Genomic DNA, 20,452 nt, shown 5'->3' on the forward strand with positions numbered 1-20,452 from the left:
GTGCATATGTACTAAATGTTACTGTATTTAAGTACATGCATTTATTACTGAATCAGTTCATGAGAGGACACAAACACAGACATGAGGCTAAGCAGTTAAAAATGACTTTTCTGAAAAAGACAGTTAGGCGGACATAGGCAGGAACAACCTGAACACAACACTGACTCTCAGGAAACAAAATGTTTGAAACTTTAGGGCTTTAAACTCAGTAAGCACAGTGACATCTGGTGGTTAGCAGAACTTATAGCAGCACTTCAAAACTGAGGCCAAAGTACTACAACACCTCACTGATAGCTTCAGTTTCATATGTGATTTTTATTTATTAAATCTATAAAACTTACAAGTAAGTAAACATATAACAATTGAGTGACTGTAGAGAAGAGAGACAACAGCATCTTCACCTGTAGAGTCCAACAGAACAACATCAACCAGATCAGAGAGACACACATTATTATTGTTCAAGGTAGAAATTATTCATATTTAATCATAAAATGATTCAAAAATAAATCATACATTTAATTACATCATATTTTATCAATAACATAATTTTATTCAGTTTAAAAAATTTGAGGTCTGGTTTTAATGTCATGCTGCTCTGTGCGCTGCTCATTTTAGGTGATTCTTCTTGCAACTCTTTTCTGTTGGAGTCATTTCTGCATGGACTGTTTGCTTTGTTTCTTGCAGTTGTAGTTGTCGTGGTTGTGCAGAATCAGAGTTGAAACAAAATTGGTAAGTTACAAATCCATTTTCCTTACAGTTACATTATCTACAACAAGAAGGCAGAATTTGCAGTGAGGTTGCCAATATCACACTTTACTCAGCAGGTGCACACAACAACACACATTCAAACATAGGAAAAGATGACTGGTTGCGCTACATAAGACAATCCAGACACTTCAAATATAAGAAAATGCAACAGCAAGAAAGGAAATATTAAAAAGCATATGTTGTGGAGACTAAATCATTCAAAAACCAACATGTTTCAACCTCTGTACGTCTTTGTCAGGGCTTTAAAAACATATTCCAAAGCACTTTGATTAGCTGAGGCATTCCACTTAAGGTTTACACTGCTTTCATAGCAACTCCTACTTTGAATTAAGAAACCTCCACATGTTCTTCACATGCTGACATGTAAAAAGCTGATTAGAAACCTGGTTATCCACACACATGGCCAAGAAATGCGTTCTCCAGGTTACTTTTATAGGCTATGTAATCAGAGTGCTGGAGAAAACCAACTCTAAACTGGTTATTTAGGTGCATGGACTGACTGTAGAGCAAAACACAGCTTTGATTAGGAAATATTATCACAGGTTGGTCTCAGCAGAACGCTAAAAGTCAAAATGTGGCCATAAAATGCTGGATCTCTTTACTGGTAGACAGGGGGAATGACTAGTGATCAATAATTCTTTCAACATATGAAAACCTATTTGTTTTAATGGATATGTCTTGAGATTTTCTATTTTTTTCTTATTGTCAACAAATTTCACGTGAAGATCCAAACCAACAATGAACTGAACTACTAACAAGTATTGTGTGTGTATCAAAAGCCTGACATATCTTATTCCTCTGTGCTGTAGACCTCCGTTATTGTTCAAAAACTATTAAAAACACATCAGTGAGCCACATCGCTGCACTGGGTGACATGTTCCTTCATTATGAAGAGTTTGGTCACATTAGTTTATTTAGAAACGGCTCCAAAGACTAATAACAGTGATCATGTTTTCAGTCTCTGGGGAGTAGTTCTGTGTGTGCAGCTTGGTCGCCAGAATAAAACGTTGGCATTGCACGTTTCTGCAAACCACAGAAACGTTGAATATCTAAGTTTCAACACGTGTAATACATAGCATATTAACATTTCAACAATATGTATCATATCAACATTTCTAAAGTGACGTAGTTCACATGTGATGTATATGAGCTGACTTTCCTATGAGGTCAGTGGTTGGTTAGTAAATTTTTTGTCAGTAAGTTGGAAATCAGCAGAGCATGGTTCGAGACCACCTCGAAACCAATGCTGTTTCAACCTTTATGGTCAGAACATGACAAACACTTGCCAAACAGCAGAACATTTCACAAATCTGAGGTAGAACATTCAAAATTCCACTTTTTATGACCCTGAAAGTTGCATATGAACACATAGAATTCGTCTTATTTTCTATATTAATAAATAACTTAGGGATAAATGTGTAAAGAAACCTTCATAACATGCTGTCATGTGCCATTTGTGCTATTCGAGTCAAAAATGTTCTTTAGGATGCAAGACATGCGGAGTAGGTTGAAATAAATACTTACTGGATTTGAATTAGGATTTGTATGGACAATCATTCTATATACTTAATATACAAAGACAACTTACAGGTGGCATAATTTAAAAAAGTAAATATAATCCGAGCATTCTATTGAATTGCATTCAATGTGGTTCATGCATCCATTCAAACTGCAACTTATGGTTGAAACCAAATATATTTTTCCAGCCTCTAAAACACCAGGACAGAGATTCCAGAGTGTGAGAAGGACTATCAGCAGGGGTAACACATCTTCAGATTTATTTTGTGATTTTAACTGTATATCTAAAAACTACAGTATATTACAGTTGCAATTATGTTCCACAAGCACTACAGAAGTATCTGACGTGAACCAGTTTTCCCTCAATGCAGGTGATGAGACTGATGGTCTAAGCAGGAATCATCTGGAGGATGAAATCAATAATCTTCAGCAATAAAAGGAGCATTTGGAAATAGAAATTATTCATCTGAAAGAGGAAAAGTGCCAGAAAGAAAATCTGTACCTCACCAACTTGTAAACTGCCAACCACTGCTGAATTTCATGTAGAAATTATCCCAAGAATTAATCTGAATATGAATCAGAAGAAACATTGGTTCACTCAATTATAATATAACATCATATCATGTAACAGTCTCAGTCTTATATGGTTGCATTTGATTCACGTCACCAGCGAATGTTACAACTCCTTTGTCTTTTTTAGGGTTTTTCAGTGTCTATTGGTGGGATGTTTAGCACTGATGCTCCAAGAGAAAGAACATCAGATCTACAGAGAGTTCACCTTCATCAGTCTGTTGAAGACAAAAGGATTTTCAGCTTTTATTTACAATGAATTTGAGTATTTTTAAACTAGCAAAATGACTAAAAGTATAGAGTGAAAAGTCTCAGCACACAGAATAAAATACTGTGGATACTTAAAGAGTCAGACTTCATGTTTATAATCATTATTCTGATCCAATATATCTTCTCATCTGAGCTCCATACTGTATCTGCTGTGGTTTGAGAGTTGTTGCAGCTCAGAAATCCCTCCGAAAGGTAAGAGGCAGAATTATCGACAAAGAAGTCGAAGGGTTTTTTATTTACAAAAAAGGTTTTTCACAATTAGGAAACTAGAGGCTACACAGTTTAAACAGAGCCTTTTAATACCAGAAGAAGAAACATTGACCCTCTCTTGTCCACAACATACATGTTTTTAACCACTAGATGGAGCCACACACCAAGATTTAAGGTTTGCCAATGAACACTTTTTTAAAAGTGAGTTGCTGAAAAAGTTGATGAATAAAACTGAAACTGCATCTAATCTTGCAGGTCATGATGGTTTAACAGTGAAGTGGAAATTCAAAAAGCCTTGTTGCTGCAGCTGGTTTGGTGAAGCACAAGTTTAGATTCAAACTCTGAGGATTCTCTGAATGTCTTGATTCTGTAGCTCCATATTTTTGTGACATTTAGTGTGTTATTTTACATGGTTACATAGTCATGACATAATGGTGATAATATTGTGTTATCTAGTTTGACAGTTAGTGACGATCCGGCTGTGGAGATTGAAACAAGACTATGAAACTTCTGTTAAAACTGCACACGCAGTCGAGAGAAGTCAACAGTTCTGCCTCAGTGATGTCACTCAACAATCTGTCTCTACAGTTAGCTGTCATTAGCCTCCACAAGCTATTTAACCTACTGCTGAGTTAAGCTGCAGCAGCAAAACATGATCATGGTGACTTGAACTTTACCTTTATGATTGAACAGTTTAAAAAGTTATCTGTTCAGCTGCTTTCAACAACATGAGGTCAGATTATAATCACACAGCAGACAGAGATTAAAGTCACAGCACAGCAATCATTTAAAAATATGATTTATTTGTCAACTTGTCCCCACTTTATTCATCTAACAATGGTGTTATTTAAATCAAATTTTAAAGAATGTAACATCTGACAAATGTCCTTGTAATAAAGTGCACAATAATGGAATAACATCCCCAAAATGAATGTAGGGGAGAACGGGGTAAACAGAGCCACCCCCTTTATCTGGGTAACCATAAACAAAAAGTAATCATATGACCACAAATTAAGAAAGTATACTCAAGTATACTCAAGTGGTCAGCAAACCAGAGCAAAAAAAATGATTTTTGTCATGCCAAGTGAATTCATCATGTTACTAAAGTTATCAGTATTGTATCTTAATTAAAAAAAAGATATATTTTGGACATTATTACATGTTAATTTAAGTCTGTGTCAGCTACAAAACAAGGTCATGAACATAACTATGGATCTGAGCCACTGTGTAAAACAGTTTTGTTAAAATGGAGGTTGTAAAAAATTGTGGGGTAAAACGTGTCAGTGATGTTGGGGCAAGTTGAGCCAATGGCTCAATTTACCCCCAAAATTATTTTCTGATATTCTAGAGACTAGAGACACTGTTTTACAAGTGTTACAATGTTGACGAATAAATACCTAATTGTTGACTGATGTTAAGTTTAAGCCACACACAAACATGCTGCACATACAGACAGGTGACAAATTAAAGGAAAACCCAACGTACTGCCAAACCATGTGCTGCCAGAACAGCTTCAATACACTTTGGCATTGATTCTACAAGTCTCTGAACTCTTCTGGAGGGATGAACACCATTCATTCAGAAGATATTTCCTCATTTGGTGTTTTGATGATGGTTGTGGAGAGCGCTGTCTAACACATCAGTGCAAAATCTCCCATAGGTGTTCAATTGGTTTGAGATCTGGTGACTGTCAAGGTCATTGCATATGATTCACATCATTAAACACTCATCAAACCATTCAGTGACCCCTCAGATGTGCTTCAATTTAATGTTTTTTAAGATTTTTAGTCAGTGTCACACCAGCATGACACGAGGTAACACTAACTGATTTAAAGTGCTGGAGGTAGCTTAATCCTCATGATTTAACAAAATCTTATATTGTAGAAATAATAATAATTGAAATGACAGAACAATATGAGAATATATAACTGCCCTGCTCAAAGGCATGTTGACAGTTGATGTTAAGGGAGCAGAGAGCGTTTTAACTTGAAATTAACTTTATAAGGAAAATTCAGCTCTGAACTCACACATGTCAAAATGTAATAACCTTCTCTGAGACATTGTTTTAACACTGTGACAGACACAAAAACAGTCATTAGGATTTATAACAGTCGAAAGAAATAAAATTTCTTGGTTGTAATGTTCAGGATCACTTAACATAAATACATAAAAAAAAAACATTCTTCCTCCAGTTATAGTTAAGTAAACTGGAGCTCAGATCACAGTAACGTCACAAAATGTTGCAAAATGCAGCAAAATCTTCTTTTTACTACATATCACAGTCCTGTGTTGATATTTCTTGGAACTTTAAGTTAAATCTCAGAGCAGAAAATGTTTCAGTGGAAGAATGTTGAAATATTACCGGATGAAAGAAAATCAGCATCAGGTGGCTGTAAAATAACAAAAAACATGATTTATTCTGAAAAAGAATAATTTGAATAATTCATTCGTTTAAGTTGATAAGTCTTCTATTGACCTTTCTCAGTTGAAATAAATCATGTCTTTTGGTACTTTACAGCAGTTTGATGATTTTCCCTCCCAAGCTTGTTGCTAATAAGACTTTCTTCCATCGAGTGAGTTCATATTTAAACATATTTAACTCGTATTTCTCTGACAAGCAAGAAAGTCCCTGAAAAGACTGTTCAACACAAAATAAATCTGATAATCGTCCTCCTCCAGAGAAGGACATTAAGAACCAAAGGTTAAAGAAAAGGTTTATGAAGCATTGAAACCTTTCTCTTCTTATTCGTGGGTCTCTTTGAGGTCGCCTCTGGTTTCCCAACGACCAACAAGGTTAAAGTTGGAAATGATGGACGAGGTGTAAAGTTTAAAGTGCTGCCACAGATGTTCAGAGTTTTTCAATGCAAAGCGATCCTGCTGCTGATCATGTGGATTAAGAGTTCTGGCACAGTTCTTATCCAGGCTGTGGATCTAAGTCCATCGTTTTCAGGAAGGTTTAAGTCAGTTTTAAGTCAGGTGGTGCTTTTAAAATCACTTTGGGGATCAGCATTCCTCCAGCCAGGATCCATGTAGGAGCTTCAGGTGAGCTGTGGACAAAGAAAACTTGTATCTGCTGTAGAAACCCCCCTAATGCTGATCCAGTGAGTCCACATGTGTCCAGTTTAAATCCCCAGAAGGATCCAGGTGAGTTTAACGCTCTCATCTCCTTTAACACCAGCCAGTAAAGTACGTTGGAGCAAGTCAGCTAGACTGAAGGTGATTTGCTTTCAACGATGTCATATTGGATGCTGGAAGGAAAATTAACAGAATTATTAGTCAACAGTCTCCAAAAGAGTCTGTAATGATTTACACTGCAATAAGCAACAATATGTTTTGTTTATTTCTGACTTACATTTGGTTTTTGACTCCTTTGTTTAAATAAATATCCACCAACTAGACCACCAAAGATTAGTAAGATGCAGCAAACCACCACACCTGAGATCAGAGCGCTCCGACTGTGACGACCACCTGATGGGAAAAGAAATAGAGCTACAGTAAGTGGAGACACACCAGATACACAAATATGAAGACTTTAACTACCACAGTAATTTAAAAACAACATGTCAGCTGATTTTAAAGACATTTCCTCTCTTCTTCACAGATTTGTACAGTTTTCTCACCTTTAACATCCGTCTCATCCGTTGGATCAGGAGTTTGGAGATGCAGCGGCGTCTCTGTTGTCCAGGTTTCATCAGACTTTGATTCTGGATAAAAACACAAGATTTATTATAATTTACAGCACAATACCAAAAAGTTACTGACAAAAAGTATATAAAAAGTACTCAATCATGTAATTTTTGATACACAAGTCAAATCAATAGATCTAAAAAAGACAAATCTTGGACCATCAACAACATCTGAAGAAACTCACCAACAACAACAAGTTCAACAATTGCCGACTTCGCACTGCTCTCCAACTTGGGAACCAAACATCTGTATCTCCCTTCATCTGCCAGCGTCACGTTCATGATCTTGAGTGAAATGTTTCCGCGCTCCAGTTCATCTGTGAACAGCTCCGTCCTGTTGAGGTACGCTGGGATCTTCATGTCGAGGTCTTCCTTTCTGTGCCGGTAAAGATGGACGTACGCGACCCGACTCAGCCGATCTGAGGGGTCAGGCTTCAGATCGGGCTTCGACCACTCCACCGTCAGCCCCGTCACGTTGAACTCAGGGTCCAGGTGACATGGCAGGATGACATCATCACCTGGAGAAGCGATGATTGGCTGAGTTGACCCAATCACCTCAGACTGACCTGGAAAATGGAGGAAAAATTGAACCTTCTGAAAAGCGAGAGAAGTCTGGAATCTATTTTTCTGTATGTAACTGTTGTTTGTAATTTGTAATGTCAGTATTGTCTTTTAGAATACACTTGAGTCATTTTGAATATATTTCAGTTATCTTTGTTGTTTTGTATTATTTTAAGAAGATAGCTTTATTGTGAAACAACCACTTTTATTTAGAAAGCCAGTTGCGCTGTTCTGATATACGTGAGACGAGAGAAATGAGCAGGTAAAGATGCACACGTGCTCCAGCTGAGATACATGCTAAATATCAACCTATTCAAGTGGTTGTGAAATGTTTAAGGACCCTCCAAGGACCAAGGATAATTCCCTTATTTGCAGAACGCAGCCAACGAGGTAATTCATGTTTTTGTCTTTATTTTATTTGGTGAGCTGTTTTCCACATGCTGTGAAGGTTTTTATTTTCGCTAACTTTGTCCTTATACTGTGTGTGTGTGTCTGTAGTTTTCACGGTGGATTTGGAGAGAAAGCTGCAAATAAACCTGTTGCAAGAAAGCCACTTGTGTTTGCCTCTGCTTCGAGGGAATTACACTGTATGTTGTATGTAGGAACGATATTATCTCAACTATATCTCAAACCTTTTCTGTAAATCCAAACTTCCAGTATCAATGACTATATTTTTCATTTACAATTTAGAAACTTAACAAATGCTACAGAGAGCATGTTGCACTAAGGCTGAAACTAATTCTAATTTACTAACGATTGATCGGTTGTTATTTTCTTGATTTAATTGTTTTGGTCTGGAAAAAAAAATGAGAAAAATAACCTTCAGGCGAAAGATAGAAAATTAATCAACAACCTGGAAATCAGAACCAGTGAATTTTCCACTATGATAAAAAAAAAAATCTTGGGTTTTGGACTATAGTCAGAGAAAAACAAGACATTTTGAAGATCAGTCATAGGTCTGGAAACTTGAGATGGACATAAATCACATTAATCAGTAGATGAACTGATAAAGAAAACATTTGGTAGTTGCTGCTCTATTTTCCAGACATTAGCCTTCAATTATGCCACACTTTAAAAAAAACTATTTATTCATCATGTGACCAGCAGACAGATGACTGATAGACACTGAATTAGAGATTTAGACAACTGATAAGACGTTGTCGCTCATCCTTCCTTTGCAACTTAACTGTCAATAACTGAATCGTCAGGTCATCATCATGGTCACTGATGAATCATGTCAGCAAATAAACAGTAAAATCACACATTTCTCTCAGAAGAATATGACAAGAATAAAATATATGTAACAGATTATGTAAAATAAAAACAAACTATTGTATATTTTGACTTGCTTGTTTGTTTTGAGTTATAAACTGTAGGTTAGTTTATCCACATTTAGACTTAAGATCTATTACGTTTGTTACAAGTTTAATTAACGTTAGTGAAGGTTTAAAGACTTTAACATGTCGTATCAACACTACAAACATAAAGCAGTGGTTTTACATTAGATATGACGACTAGTTGAAGTTCACATTACAGTTTGTGGACACAGAAAATGAACCATAAAACATATTTTCACATGTTCACTGTTTCATTCATTCAAGTGTCGCTCAGGTGAAACGAGTTAACAAGCGAATAAAAGAGAAACATGTCAGTTTACCTTCAACCGGAGTCCAGACGATGAAAGTCAGACAGAGAATAAAAAAACAAAATGTAAACATGTTACTAAACTGATAAAAGTCCATTTTAAACATGTAAATTAGAGACAGACAGAGATGACGCGTCTGTAGAGCTGCTGAACTATGACTCACTCTACTGTTGCTCTGTAAACCATGAGGACGGAAGTTCCACTTTAACATGACGCATCATCATGTCATTTATCTTGACGAATGTTGTTGGCGTTTGTAGTGATTAGATCTGGGGTCCGTTTCACAAAGCAGGTTCAACAAACTCTGCAGAGAATGACAGATGTTAGTTGAACTATGATGCAGTCTTTAACATTTTGAAACAGTAGTCAATCTACATGTACCTGCGCATTTATGCTGTAAATGGACTTCCTATTCACATAATCGGCTTCATTATGTGAGGGAGCCGTGATGGGAATGTGTGTGCCGTCTATGCAGCCAATCACACTGGGAAATCCTAAAAGAAATTAAAATTACTAATCCCAGTCTGAGGTTGCAGCACAGTGTCATTAACAGAGTATAATTTAAAATGAATTTAACAGATCTCTACATCATTCACCTGCAATCCTGTGGAACTCCTCATTGATGGCTCTGACAAGTTTGTGTCCAGGGAAAATGACAAAGATGGGTAAAAGCCGTTTCAGGGCGAGGCAGACTTTTCTGACCGGCCTGCATACAGTTTCCTTACTCAAGTGCTTACAAAAAACTTCCGTTTGCAAAGAAACGCAGCGCGACGAGTTGTTATGTTATGATTAGGTTGTGTATGTAGATGATGGACTGTGACGTGAAACGGTACCGCTCAAAAAGATAATGGTCTGGAAATGCCAGAGCATCTATGCGCGGTCTGATAACTATCTCCCGACGAATAGGCCTATTTAATTCTCTGCGCAGTAATGCTGCACCTTCATCCACGGGATTGTTATCAAAAGGACATGCCATGATGGTGAAAAAAGTCGCCACCTACTGTGCCTAATGGACTTCTAATATACTGACTCTGATTTTTTTTAATGTTTTTCTAAATGACAGACGGCAGAACTAGGCTACGCCAAAACTCGCCTGCTGACTGAATGAATGAGGAAATCAAATGGAGTGTGTGGCTCTGAAAGTTGAGAAAAACCTGGTCCCAACCAGGTTAGGTTCATAGAGTCTGTTACTACGGTAACTGACCGAGAGTTTAAGTTACCTCTCTCTCTGAAACAGGCTAGAGTTATCCCTCTTTCTCTGGTTTGAGTTACCTCCCTTTTTGAAACGGAAAACTCAGAGTTTCCCTCATTTCAGGGTTAACAGACTGAGTTTTCACTAAACCTGCTTTGTGAAACGGACCCCAGGTGTAAATGTTAAACTCAAACTTCATATTTATTATTATTCTGATCCAATATATCTTCTCATCTGAGCTCCATACTGTATCTGCTTTGGTTTGAGAGTTGATGCAGCTCAAAAATCCCTCCGAAAGGTAAGAGGCAGAATTATTGACAAAGAAGTCGACATTTTTTTATTTACAAAAAAGGTTTTTCACAATTAGGAAACTAGAGGCTACACAGTTTAAACAGAGCCTTTTAATACCAGAAGAAGAAACATTGACCCTCTCTTGTCCACAACATACATGTTTTTAACCACTAGATGGAGCCACACACCAAGATTTAAGGTTTGCCAATGAACACTTTTAAAAGTGAGTTGCTGAAAAAGTTGATGAATAAAACTGAACCTGCATCTAATCTTGCAGGTCATGATGGTTTAACAATGAAGTGGAAATTCAAAAAGCCTTGTTGCTGCAGCTGGTTTGGTGAAACACAAGTTTAGATTCAAATTCTGAGGATTTTCTGAATGTCTTGATTCTGTAGCTCCATATCTTTGTGACATTTAGTGTGTTATTTTGCATGGTTACATAGTCATGACATAATGGTGATAATATTGTGTTATCTAGTTTGACAGTTAGTGACGATCCGGCTGGATTAAAACAAGACTATGAAACTTCTGTTAAAACTGCACACGCAGTAGAGAGAAGTCAACAGTTCTGCCTCAGTAATGTCACTCAACAATCTGTCTCTACAGTTAGCTGTCATTAGCCTCCACAAGCTACTTAACCTACTGCTGAGTTAAGCTGCAGCAGCAAAACATGATCATGGATACTTGAACTTTACCTTTATGATTAAACAGTTTAAAAAGTTATCTGTTCAGCTGCTTTCAACAACATGAGGTCAGATTATAATCACACAGCAGACAGAGATTAAAGTCACAGCACAGCAATCATTTAAAAATATGATTTATTTGTCAACTTGTCCCCACTTTATTCATCTAACAATGGTGTTATTTAAATCAAATTTTAAAGAATGTAACATCTGACAAATGTCCTTGTAATAAAGTGCACAATAATGGAATAACATCCCCAAAATGAATGTAAGGGAGAACGGGGTAAACAGAGCCACCCCCTTTATCTGGGTAACCATAAACAAAAAGTAATCATATGACCACAAATTAAGAAAGTATACTCAAGTATACTCAAGTGGTCAGCAAACCAGAGCAAAAAAAATGATTTTTGTCATGCCAAGTGAATTCATCATGTTACTAAAGTTATCAGTATTGTATCTTAATTAAAAAAAGATATATTTTGGACATTATTACATGTTAATTTAAGTCTGTGTCAGCTACAAAACAAGGTCATGAACATAACTATGGATCTGAGCCACTGTGTAAAACAGTTTTGTTAAAATGGAGGTTGTGGGGTAAAACGTGTCAGTGATGTTGGGGCAAGTTGAGCCAATGGCTCAATTTACCCCCAAAATTATTTTCTGATATTCTAGAGACTAGAGACACTGTTTTACAAGTGTTACAATGTTGACGAATAAATACCTAATTGTTGACTGATGTTAAGTTTAAGCCACACACAAACATGCTGCACATACAGACAGGTGACAAATTAAAGGAAAACCCAACGTACTGCCAAACCATGTGCTGCCAGAACAGCTTCAATACACTTTGGCATTGATTCTACAAGTCTCTGAACTCTTCTGGAGGGATGAACACCATTCATTCAGAAGATATTTCCTCATTTGGTGTTTTGATGATGGTTGTGGAGAGCGCTGTCTAACACATCAGTGCAAAATCTCCCATAGGTGTTAAATTGGTTTGAGATCTGGTGACTGTCAAGGTCATTGCATATGATTCACATCATTAAACACTCATCAAACCATTCAGTGACCCCTCAGATGTGCTTCAATTTAATGTTTTTTAAGATTTTTAGTCAGTGTCACACCAGCATGACACGAGGTAACACTAACTGATTTAAAGTGCTGGAGGTAGCTTAATCCTCATGATTTAACAAAATCTTATATTGTAGAAATAATAATAATTGAAATGACAGAACAATATGAGAATATATAACTGCCCTGCTCAAAGGCATGTTGACAGTTGATGTTAAGGGAGCAGAGAGCGTTTTAACTTGAAATTAACTTTATAAGGAAAATTCAGCTCTGAACTCACACATGTCAAAATGTAATAACCTTCTCTGAGACATTGTTTTAACACTGTGACAGACACAAAAACAGTCATTAGGATTTATAACAGTCGAAAGAAATAAAATTTCTTGGTTGTAATGTTCAGGATCACTTAACATAAATACATAAAAAAAAAACATTCTTCCTCCAGTTATAGTTAAGTAAACTGGAGCTCAGATCACAGTAACGTCACAAAATGTTGCAAAATGCAGCAAAATCTTCTTTTTACTACATATCACAGTCCTGTGTTGATATTTCTTGGAACTTTAAGTTAAATCTCAGAGCAGAAAATGTTTCAGTGGAAGAATGTTGAAATATTACCGGATGAAAGAAAATCAGCATCAGGTGGCTGTAAAATAACAAAAAACATGATTTATTCTGAAAAAGAATAATTTGAATAATTCATTCGTTTAAGTTGATAAGTCTTCTATTGACCTTTCTCAGTTGAAATAAATCATGTCTTTTGGTACTTTACAGCAGTTTGATGATTTTCCCTCCCAAGCTTGTTGCTAATAAGACTTTCTTCCATCGAGTGAGTTCATATTTAAACATATTTAACTCGTATTTCTCTGACAAGCAAGAAAGTCCCTGAAAAGACTGTTCAACACAAAATAAATCTGATAATCATCCTCCTCCAGAGAAGGACATTAAGAACCAAAGGTTAAAGAAAAGGTTTATGAAGCATTGAAACCTTTCTCTTCTTATTCGTGGGTCTCTTTGAGGTCGCCTCTGGTTTCCCAACGACCAACAAGGTTAAAGTTGGAAATGATGGACGAGGTGTAAAGTTTAAAGTGCTGCCACAGATGTTCAGAGTTTTTCAATGCAAAGCGATCCTGCTGCTGATCATGTGGATTAAGAGTTCTGGCACAGTTCTTATCCAGGCTGTGGATCTAAGTCCATCGTTTTCAGGAAGGTTTAAGTCAGTTTTAAGTCAGGTGGTGCTTTTAAAAATCACTTTTTTTAATTTGGGGATCAGCATTCCTCCAGCCAGGATCCATTCAGGAGCCTCAGGTGAGCTGTGGACAAAGAAAACTTGTATCTGCTGTAGAAACCCCCCTAACGCTGATCCTGTGAGTCCACATGTGTCCGGTTTAAATCCCCAGAAGGATCCAGGTGAGTTTAATGCTCTCATCTCTTTTAACATCAGCCAGTAAAGTACGTTGGAGCAAGTCAGCTAGACTGAAGGTGATTTGCTTTAAACGATGGCATACTTTGGATGCTGGAAGGAAAATTAACAGAATTATTAGTCAACAGTCTCCAAAAGAGTCTGTAATGATTTACACTGCAATAAGCAACAATATGTTTTGTTTATTTCTGACTTACATTTGGTTTTTGATGCCTTTGTTTAAATAAATATCCACCAACTAGACCAACAAAGATTAGTAAGATGCAGCAAACCACCACACCTGAGATCAGAGCGCTCCAACTCCGACCACCTGATGGGAAAAGAAATAGAGCTACAATAAGTGGGGACACACCAGACACAAATATATGAAGACTAATTACCACAGTAATTGAAAACAACATGTCAGCTGATTTTGAAGACGTTTCCTCTCTTCTTCACAGATTTTTACCGTTTCTCACCTTCTACATCCGTCTCATCCTTCGGATCAGGAGTTTGGAGATGCAGCGGCGTCTCTGTTGTCCAGGTTTCATCAGAGTTTGACTCTGGAAAAAAAACACAAGATTTCTTATAATTTACAGCACAATACTAAAAAGTTACTGACAAAAGTTTTAAAAGGTACTGAATTTTGACACTGTTCTAGGTAATAATAATAATAATAATAATAATCTTTTTTATAGAGCACCTTTCATGACATAAAAGGCAGCTCAAAGTGTTTTACAAAAGAAATATTATGTGTGTATATATATATATAAACTTAGCACAAAAAGTAAGGAAATTTGTGTTTGGTAGATTATTTCTTTGTTGTAACAATGCTTCTTGGCAATAAATCTTAAACCGTTGGAAAGCCTGTTTCTTTCCCTTTTAAATGGTGCCACATTTGTGAGGAACATGTATTTGTGGGATGAGCAGCAGAGCTGAGTATGTGAGTTGCGCCCATGAAAAATTTGCCAAATCTTCTCTGCCAATGCCAAACAGCTTATTTTGCTGTTGCTATTGACTCTTGTTTTGAGTTTCTGGTACCCCCAGGTATGAGCATGAGCCCTGCTACAGTGGTCAATAGGTGTCTGCTCCAAGAATTGGCATGCCATGTTTGACTGATCTGGATAGGGCCCGTGTGATAGGGCAACTTCAAGCTGGTGTTCCACAAAACCAAGTTGTGGCATTATTTGGAGTGAGCCCTAGTACCATCTCTAAAGTGAAGGCCAAGTTCCATATAACGGGGAATGTCAGAGACAGGCCGTGAAGTGGGCGTCCCAAGAAGACAACACCCCAAGAAGACCGTTTCCTCACCCTGTCAGCACTTAGGTACAGGTCTTCTACAGGTTTGCAGGACAATATGGCCGACGGCTCTCTGCCAGGACAATCCAGAACAGACTGCACGCAGCCAATCTCTGATCTCATAGGGCTGCCAGGAGGCCTGCCATGGCTGCCCTTCACTGTCAGGCTCGTTTGCACTGGTGTCGGCAACACATGCACTGGAACTTGAACATGTGGAGGAATGTTATGTTCAGCGATGAGTCCAGACATTTTTCTCTTGTCACACAATATATATTGTGATATCACACAGCCCTACACTCACACACATATATATATATCTGCAAAGCGCAACATATGTGTGTGTAAAAGCTGCTTCTTAAAATTCAACCGAGGAGGGAGCATGTTCCAAATCTTCGGTGCATAACCACTGAAGGAAGCATCTCCATACATCTTGCTGTTCGCCGATGGCACCCTCAGACTGGCACCATGTGATCTGAGGGAACAATTTGGAACATGCTCCAACAGGCATTCTGACAGGTAGGAAGGAGCCAGTCCATTCAGAGCTCTAAAAACAAGTAAAGGAATTTTAAAATCTATCCTCAACATTGCTGGGAGCCAGTGCAAGACGCTAACACAGGAGTAATGTGACCTCTTTTACTGGTTTTGGTTAGAATTCTTGCTGCTGAGTTTTGGACGAGCTGCAGCTGATCAATAGTTCTTTTTTTGGCAAACCAGTATAAAGTGCGTTGCAATAATCTAAGTGTGAGAGTAAAAAAGCATGAGTCAGTGTCTTAGCATCCTCTAGGTAGAGGTCTGAGTAGGGTCTGACTCTTGTGATGTTTTTAAGTGATAAAAGGCTATCTCAGTAATGTTGCTGATATGATTCTCAAAGTTGAGGTCAGGATCAAAAATGACACTCAGGTTTTTCACTTTCGGTTTAACGTGTAGGGTCAGATTTCCGAGTCTATTTATTATTTCATCGCTTTGAGTGTCTGTGCTAATGATAAGGACTTCAGTTTTGTCTTTGTTTAATTCATCCACTGCACAATACTGGAGAAGCAGTTTAGCAGAGGGTGTAGGGCATCCTTATTGTCAGGTGCTACAGATAAATACAGCTGGGTGTCATCAGCATAGCAGTGAAAATAAATCCTGTAGTCACGGATCATTTCTCCAAGCGGGTTCATGTATAGGGAAAACAACCACGGACCAAGGATCAAGCCCTGAGGAACACCATAGAGAATGCTTCGCTTCTTGGAAACATCGCCACCAAGACTTACAAAGTAATTTCTGTCTGTGAGGTAGCTATTAAATCAGCTCAGTGTGTTTCCTGACCCCTGAATTCCACCGGGTGCGTGTGTGCCGCGTTCCAGCTCCGACGCAGCTGCCGGAGCTGATCGCAGCCACTCTAGTCAATGTATCCGATTCCACCGGGCGCACCATGGTGCGTTTCCGAAGCGTCCCAGAAGTGGCTCTCCCCTCCGCTGCGCTAAAGATAAGTGCCTCGTCTATTTTTTTATGGAGGCCGCGTCAAGCAGCACAGAGCAGATCGAGCTGGGCAGGAAGTCAGACACAGAAACAGCATTGAGCATCCGGTCAATTTTCAAAATAAATCACCCCATGCAGACTCCTGGTCGTATATCAACAATAAACGCAATTAAAACAGACGAATAAAGAAGCCATTTAACTACGTAGCCTACTTAGCCACAGTAGAAGCACAAAAATCAAGGAAAATTAGCAAATCAACGAAAGTTGAGCAAGTTAACAAAACTGGACAGTTTAGTTGCCCTGCTACTGCAGTATTTACAGTAGCTTTAAGGGACTTTATCAGCTTTGATTAGGCTGCTGTAATTACTGTAGTAGGAATGCAACAGACTTTAAACAGCGGAAGGCTTCCCCGCAGTGAAGACGCTCCGCCTCTGACACGCTCCCAGTTGAATAGGGCGCTGTGCAGAGGACGGAGCAAAACTGCGTCGGAGCCGGAACGCGGCGCACACGTCCCCGGTGGAATCCCGGGGTGAGAGACCAATCCAGCTTTCAAGTCTGTTCAGAAGTATCTCATGATCAGTGGTTTCAAACACAACACTCAAATCAAGAAGAACAAAGACAGAAACTTTATTTTTATCTGCGCTCATTCTAAGATCATTTATGACCTTAGTGAGTGCAGTCCTGGTGCTATGTCTACCTCTAAAAGCAGACTGAAATTTTTCATAAATATCATTGTCATGTAAATAAGCCTCTAGCTGTATCACACTGTACATAAAAAGTGCTCAACTATGTAATTTTTTGACACACAAGTCAAATCAGTAGATCAAAAAAATACAAATCTTGGACCATTAACATCTGCAGAAGCTTACTCACCAACAACAAGTTCAACAATTGCCGACTTTACACTGCTCTTCAACTTGGGAACCAAACATCTGTATCTCCCTTCATCTGCCAGCGTCACGCTCATGATCTTGAGTGAAATGTTTCCGCGCTCCAGTTCATCTGTGAACAGCTCCGTCCTGTTGAGGTAGGCTGGGATCTTCATGTCGGGGACTTCACGTCTGTCCCGGTAAAGATGGACGTAGTCAACCCGACTCAGCCGATCTGAGGGGTCAGGCTTCAGATCGGGCTTCGACCACTCCACCGTCAGCCCCTTCACGTTGAACTCTGGGTCCAGGTGACAAGGCAGGATGACATCATCACCTGGAGAAGCGATGATTGGCTGAGTTGACCCAATCACCTCAGACTGACCTGGAAAATGGAGGGAAAATTGAACCTTCTGAAAAGCGAGAGAAGTCTGGAATCTATTTTTCTGTATGTTGTATGTCGCAACGATATTATCTCAACTATATCTCAAACCTTTTCTGTAAATCCAAACTTCCAGTAACAATGACTGTACTTCACGTCAGCGGTGCTAATTTAGAAACTTAACAAATGCTACAGAGAGCATGTTGAATTAAGATTGAAACTAATTTCTAACTTTCTAACGATTGATCGGTTGATTATTTCCTTGGTTTGCTTTGATCTGAAAAAAAAAAAGAGAAAAATAACCATCAGGCCTCGCTGATGCCTGTTATAATGTCATAGAGCTCATGGTGATGTCTTCAAATGTCTTATGTTTTCTGATTAACAGTACAAAATCCAATAAACGTGTCCTTTAAAAAAACCAAACTTATCAAAATAGCTGCTGATTAATTTGCTGTTGATCAACCAATCAACTTATCGTTGCAGCTCTAATTGAGTTTATTATCACATAAGACAAAGAAAAGCAAGAAAATCATCACAAATGAGAAACTGGAACTAAGAAATATTTTGCATTTGTGTCTGAAAATAAATTGTTTTCTGTCGACCTGCTAATCGATTAATCAGCTAATTGTTTCAGCTCTTTCTGGAAACAGAATGTGTTTTCTGTAAAGTTATCATGACTTTACAAATGACCAAAGGGAACTTTTGGCAGTATGACAGGAAACTCCCAAACCCTTGTGACAAGAAAGCATCAGCACTGAAAAAAAGAACAAGTTGAACAAAAAACACCTGTTAAACAGTGTGACAGTGTTTATCTCTTCTGTCAGTACTGTATGTGGTGTGAAGAGGTTGATTTTGCCTTTTTATATCAAACTTTTACAGAACCTGAAAAGTTTTTTTGTCACATTTCAACATCTTAAAGCTGCAGCGATATTTTCTGTTTTCATAGTCCTCTATGACAATAAAAAAAACAACTTATCTTTGGGTTTTGGACAAAACAAGACATTTTGAAAATCAGTTATGAGCTCTGGGAAACTGGGGTGGACATGAACCACATGAATAATCGTCATCATCGTCACTGATGAATCATGTCAGCAAATAAACAGTAAAATCACACATTTCTCTCAGAAGAATATGACAAGAATAAAATATATGTAACAGATTATGTAAAATAAAAACAAACTATTGTATATTTTGACTTGCTTGTTTGTTTTGAGTTATAAATTGTAGGTTAGTTTATCTACATTTAGACTTAAGATCTATTACGTTTGTTACAAGTTTAATTAACGTTAGTGAAGGTTTAAAGACTTTAACATGTCGTATCAACATTAAAAACATAAAGCAGTGATTTTACATTAGATATGACGACTAGTTTAAGTTCACATTACAGTTTGTGGACACAGAAAATGAACCGTAAAACATATTTTCACATGTTCACTGTTTCATTCATTCAAGTGTCGCTCAGGTGAAACGAGTTAACAAGCGAATAAAAGAGAAACATGTCAGTTTACCTTCAACCGGAGTCCAGACGATGAAAGTCAGACAGAGAATAAAAAAACAGAATGTAAACATGTTACTAAACTGATAAAAGTCCATTTTAAACATGTAAATTAGAGACAGACAGAGATGACGCGTCTGTAAAGCTGCTGAACTGTGATTCACTCTGCTGTTGCTCTGTAAACTATGTGGGTTGCTTACAAAAAACTTCCGTTTGCAAAGAAACGCAGCGCGACGCACAATATCTGCTGGGATGTGAGGGCATGACTACGAGTTGTTATGTTATGATTAGGTTGTGTATGTAGATGATGGACTGTGACGTGAAACGGTACCGCTCAAAAAGATAATTGTCTGGAAATGTCAGAGCATCTATGCGCGGTCTGATAACCATCTCTCGACGAATAGGCCTATTTAATTCTCTGCGTAGTAATGCTGCACCTTCATCCACGGGATTGTTATCAAAAGGACATGCCATGATGGTGGAAAAAAGTCGCCACTTACTGTGCCTAATGGACTTCTAATATACTGACTCTGATTTTTTAAATGATTTTTTAAATGACAGACGGCAGAACTAGGCTACGCCAAAACTCGCCTGCTGACTGAATGAATGAGGAAATCAAATGGAGTGTGTGGCTCTGAAAGAGGGCGGAGACTGAGAGAAACTCGAGGTTTATTGAGAAAAACCTGGTCCCGACCAGGTTAGGTTCATAGAGTCTGTTACTACGGTAACTGACCAAGAGCTTAAGTTACCCCTCTCTCTGAAACAGGCTAGAGTTATCCCTCTTTCTCTGGTTTGAGTTACCTCCCTTTTTGAAACGGAAAACTGAGTTTCCCTCATTACAGGGTTAACAGACTGAGTTTTCACTAAACCTGCTTTGTGAAACGGACCAATGATAATACAAGCACATGACAGCACTTTCTGTGTGACGTTCAGTGAAACTCTGATATATGTATTTTTCCCACATATAAAACTACTGTGGAGTTAAATGTGACGTTTTACTGCTGATCACATTTACCTTCACTGTACTTTACTTTGGAGAAATGTTTTATTTGGATTACTGACTCTCAGTTTTATTGAATGAA

At 38.0% G+C, this 20,452-nt stretch overlaps 3 protein-coding genes and 2 long non-coding RNA genes across 10 annotated transcripts in view; 3 read left to right on the forward strand and 2 right to left on the reverse strand.

Annotated features, from left to right (window-relative positions):
• Positions 1-20,452, forward strand: part of LOC122974275 (butyrophilin subfamily 2 member A2-like) — a 47,107-nt gene that overhangs the window by 8,705 nt on the left and 17,950 nt on the right. Inside the window, exon 1 of one of the 2 annotated variants that reach the window (XM_044342298.1) lies at positions 7,841-7,973. The exons of the other annotated variant lie outside the window; for it this stretch is intronic. The gene's annotated coding sequence lies outside the window, so the exon portion shown is untranslated. Of the gene's footprint in view, positions 1-7,840; positions 7,974-20,452 lie in introns of those variants that run through there. 2 annotated transcript variants of the gene reach the window in all.
• LOC122974306 lies at positions 405-6,422 on the forward strand. The gene is made up of 3 exons (XR_006400307.1): positions 405-463; positions 685-729; positions 6,344-6,422. It is a non-coding gene; the product is annotated as an uncharacterized LOC122974306 (long non-coding RNA).
• Positions 6,328-19,557, reverse strand: LOC122974215 (myelin-oligodendrocyte glycoprotein-like). Of its 4 annotated transcripts, none has more exons than XM_044342191.1 (5): positions 9,241-9,316; positions 7,208-7,588; positions 6,957-7,040; positions 6,689-6,804; positions 6,328-6,584 (listed from the first exon to the last, which is right to left on the reverse strand). In XM_044342191.1, exons 1-5 carry the CDS (start codon positions 9,299-9,301, stop codon positions 6,573-6,575), a joined length of 654 nt encoding a protein of 217 aa, XP_044198126.1. In that variant the 5' UTR covers positions 9,302-9,316; the 3' UTR covers positions 6,328-6,572. The 4 variants fall into 4 exon arrangements, with proteins under 4 accessions (XP_044198126.1, XP_044198130.1, XP_044198129.1 ...); XM_044342192.1 differs by lacking the exons at positions 6,328-6,584; positions 6,957-7,040; positions 7,208-7,588; positions 9,241-9,316 and adding exons at positions 14,344-14,427; positions 15,176-15,366; positions 17,501-17,878; positions 19,384-19,557 and having other exon boundaries at positions 6,719-6,804; XM_044342195.1 differs by lacking the exon at positions 6,957-7,040 and having other exon boundaries at positions 7,211-7,588.
• On the forward strand, positions 6,739-7,051 carry LOC122974337. The gene is made up of 2 exons (XR_006400347.1): positions 6,739-6,830; positions 6,938-7,051. It is a non-coding gene; the product is annotated as an uncharacterized LOC122974337 (long non-coding RNA).
• The window catches only part of LOC122974228 (myelin-oligodendrocyte glycoprotein-like), a 73,224-nt gene continuing 65,584 nt past the window's right edge, over positions 12,813-20,452 (reverse strand). The window contains exon 6 of one of the 2 annotated variants that reach the window (XR_006400254.1): positions 12,813-13,798. Coding sequence is in view for 1 of the 2 variants with exons in the window: in XM_044342213.1 (XP_044198148.1) it covers positions 13,955-13,978 (24 nt within the window). In the remaining variant the exon portion in view is untranslated. The other variant, XM_044342213.1, reaches the window with a different exon arrangement.

Source organism: Thunnus albacares, chromosome 22, assembly GCF_914725855.1.
Source record: "Thunnus albacares chromosome 22, fThuAlb1.1, whole genome shotgun sequence".
Lineage (NCBI taxonomy): Eukaryota > Metazoa > Chordata > Actinopteri > Scombriformes > Scombridae > Thunnus > Thunnus albacares.

What these genes read in the sequence shown, in the direction of transcription:
- LOC122974215 (XM_044342192.1), bottom strand. Translation starts at nt 19,477, where the DNA reads ATGTTTAAAATGGACTTTTATCAGTTTAGTAACATGTTTACATTCTGT. An exon ending in AATTGTTGAACTTGTTGTTG is followed by an intron (nt 15,367 to 17,500) that starts GTGAGTAAGCTT and finishes CACATGTTCAAG; the next exon opens with TTCCAGTGCATGTGTTGCCG. An exon ending in TGTACCTAAGTGCTGACAGG is followed by an intron (nt 14,428 to 15,175) that starts GTGAGGAAACGG and finishes TTTTTTTTCCAG; the next exon opens with AGTCAAACTCTGATGAAACC.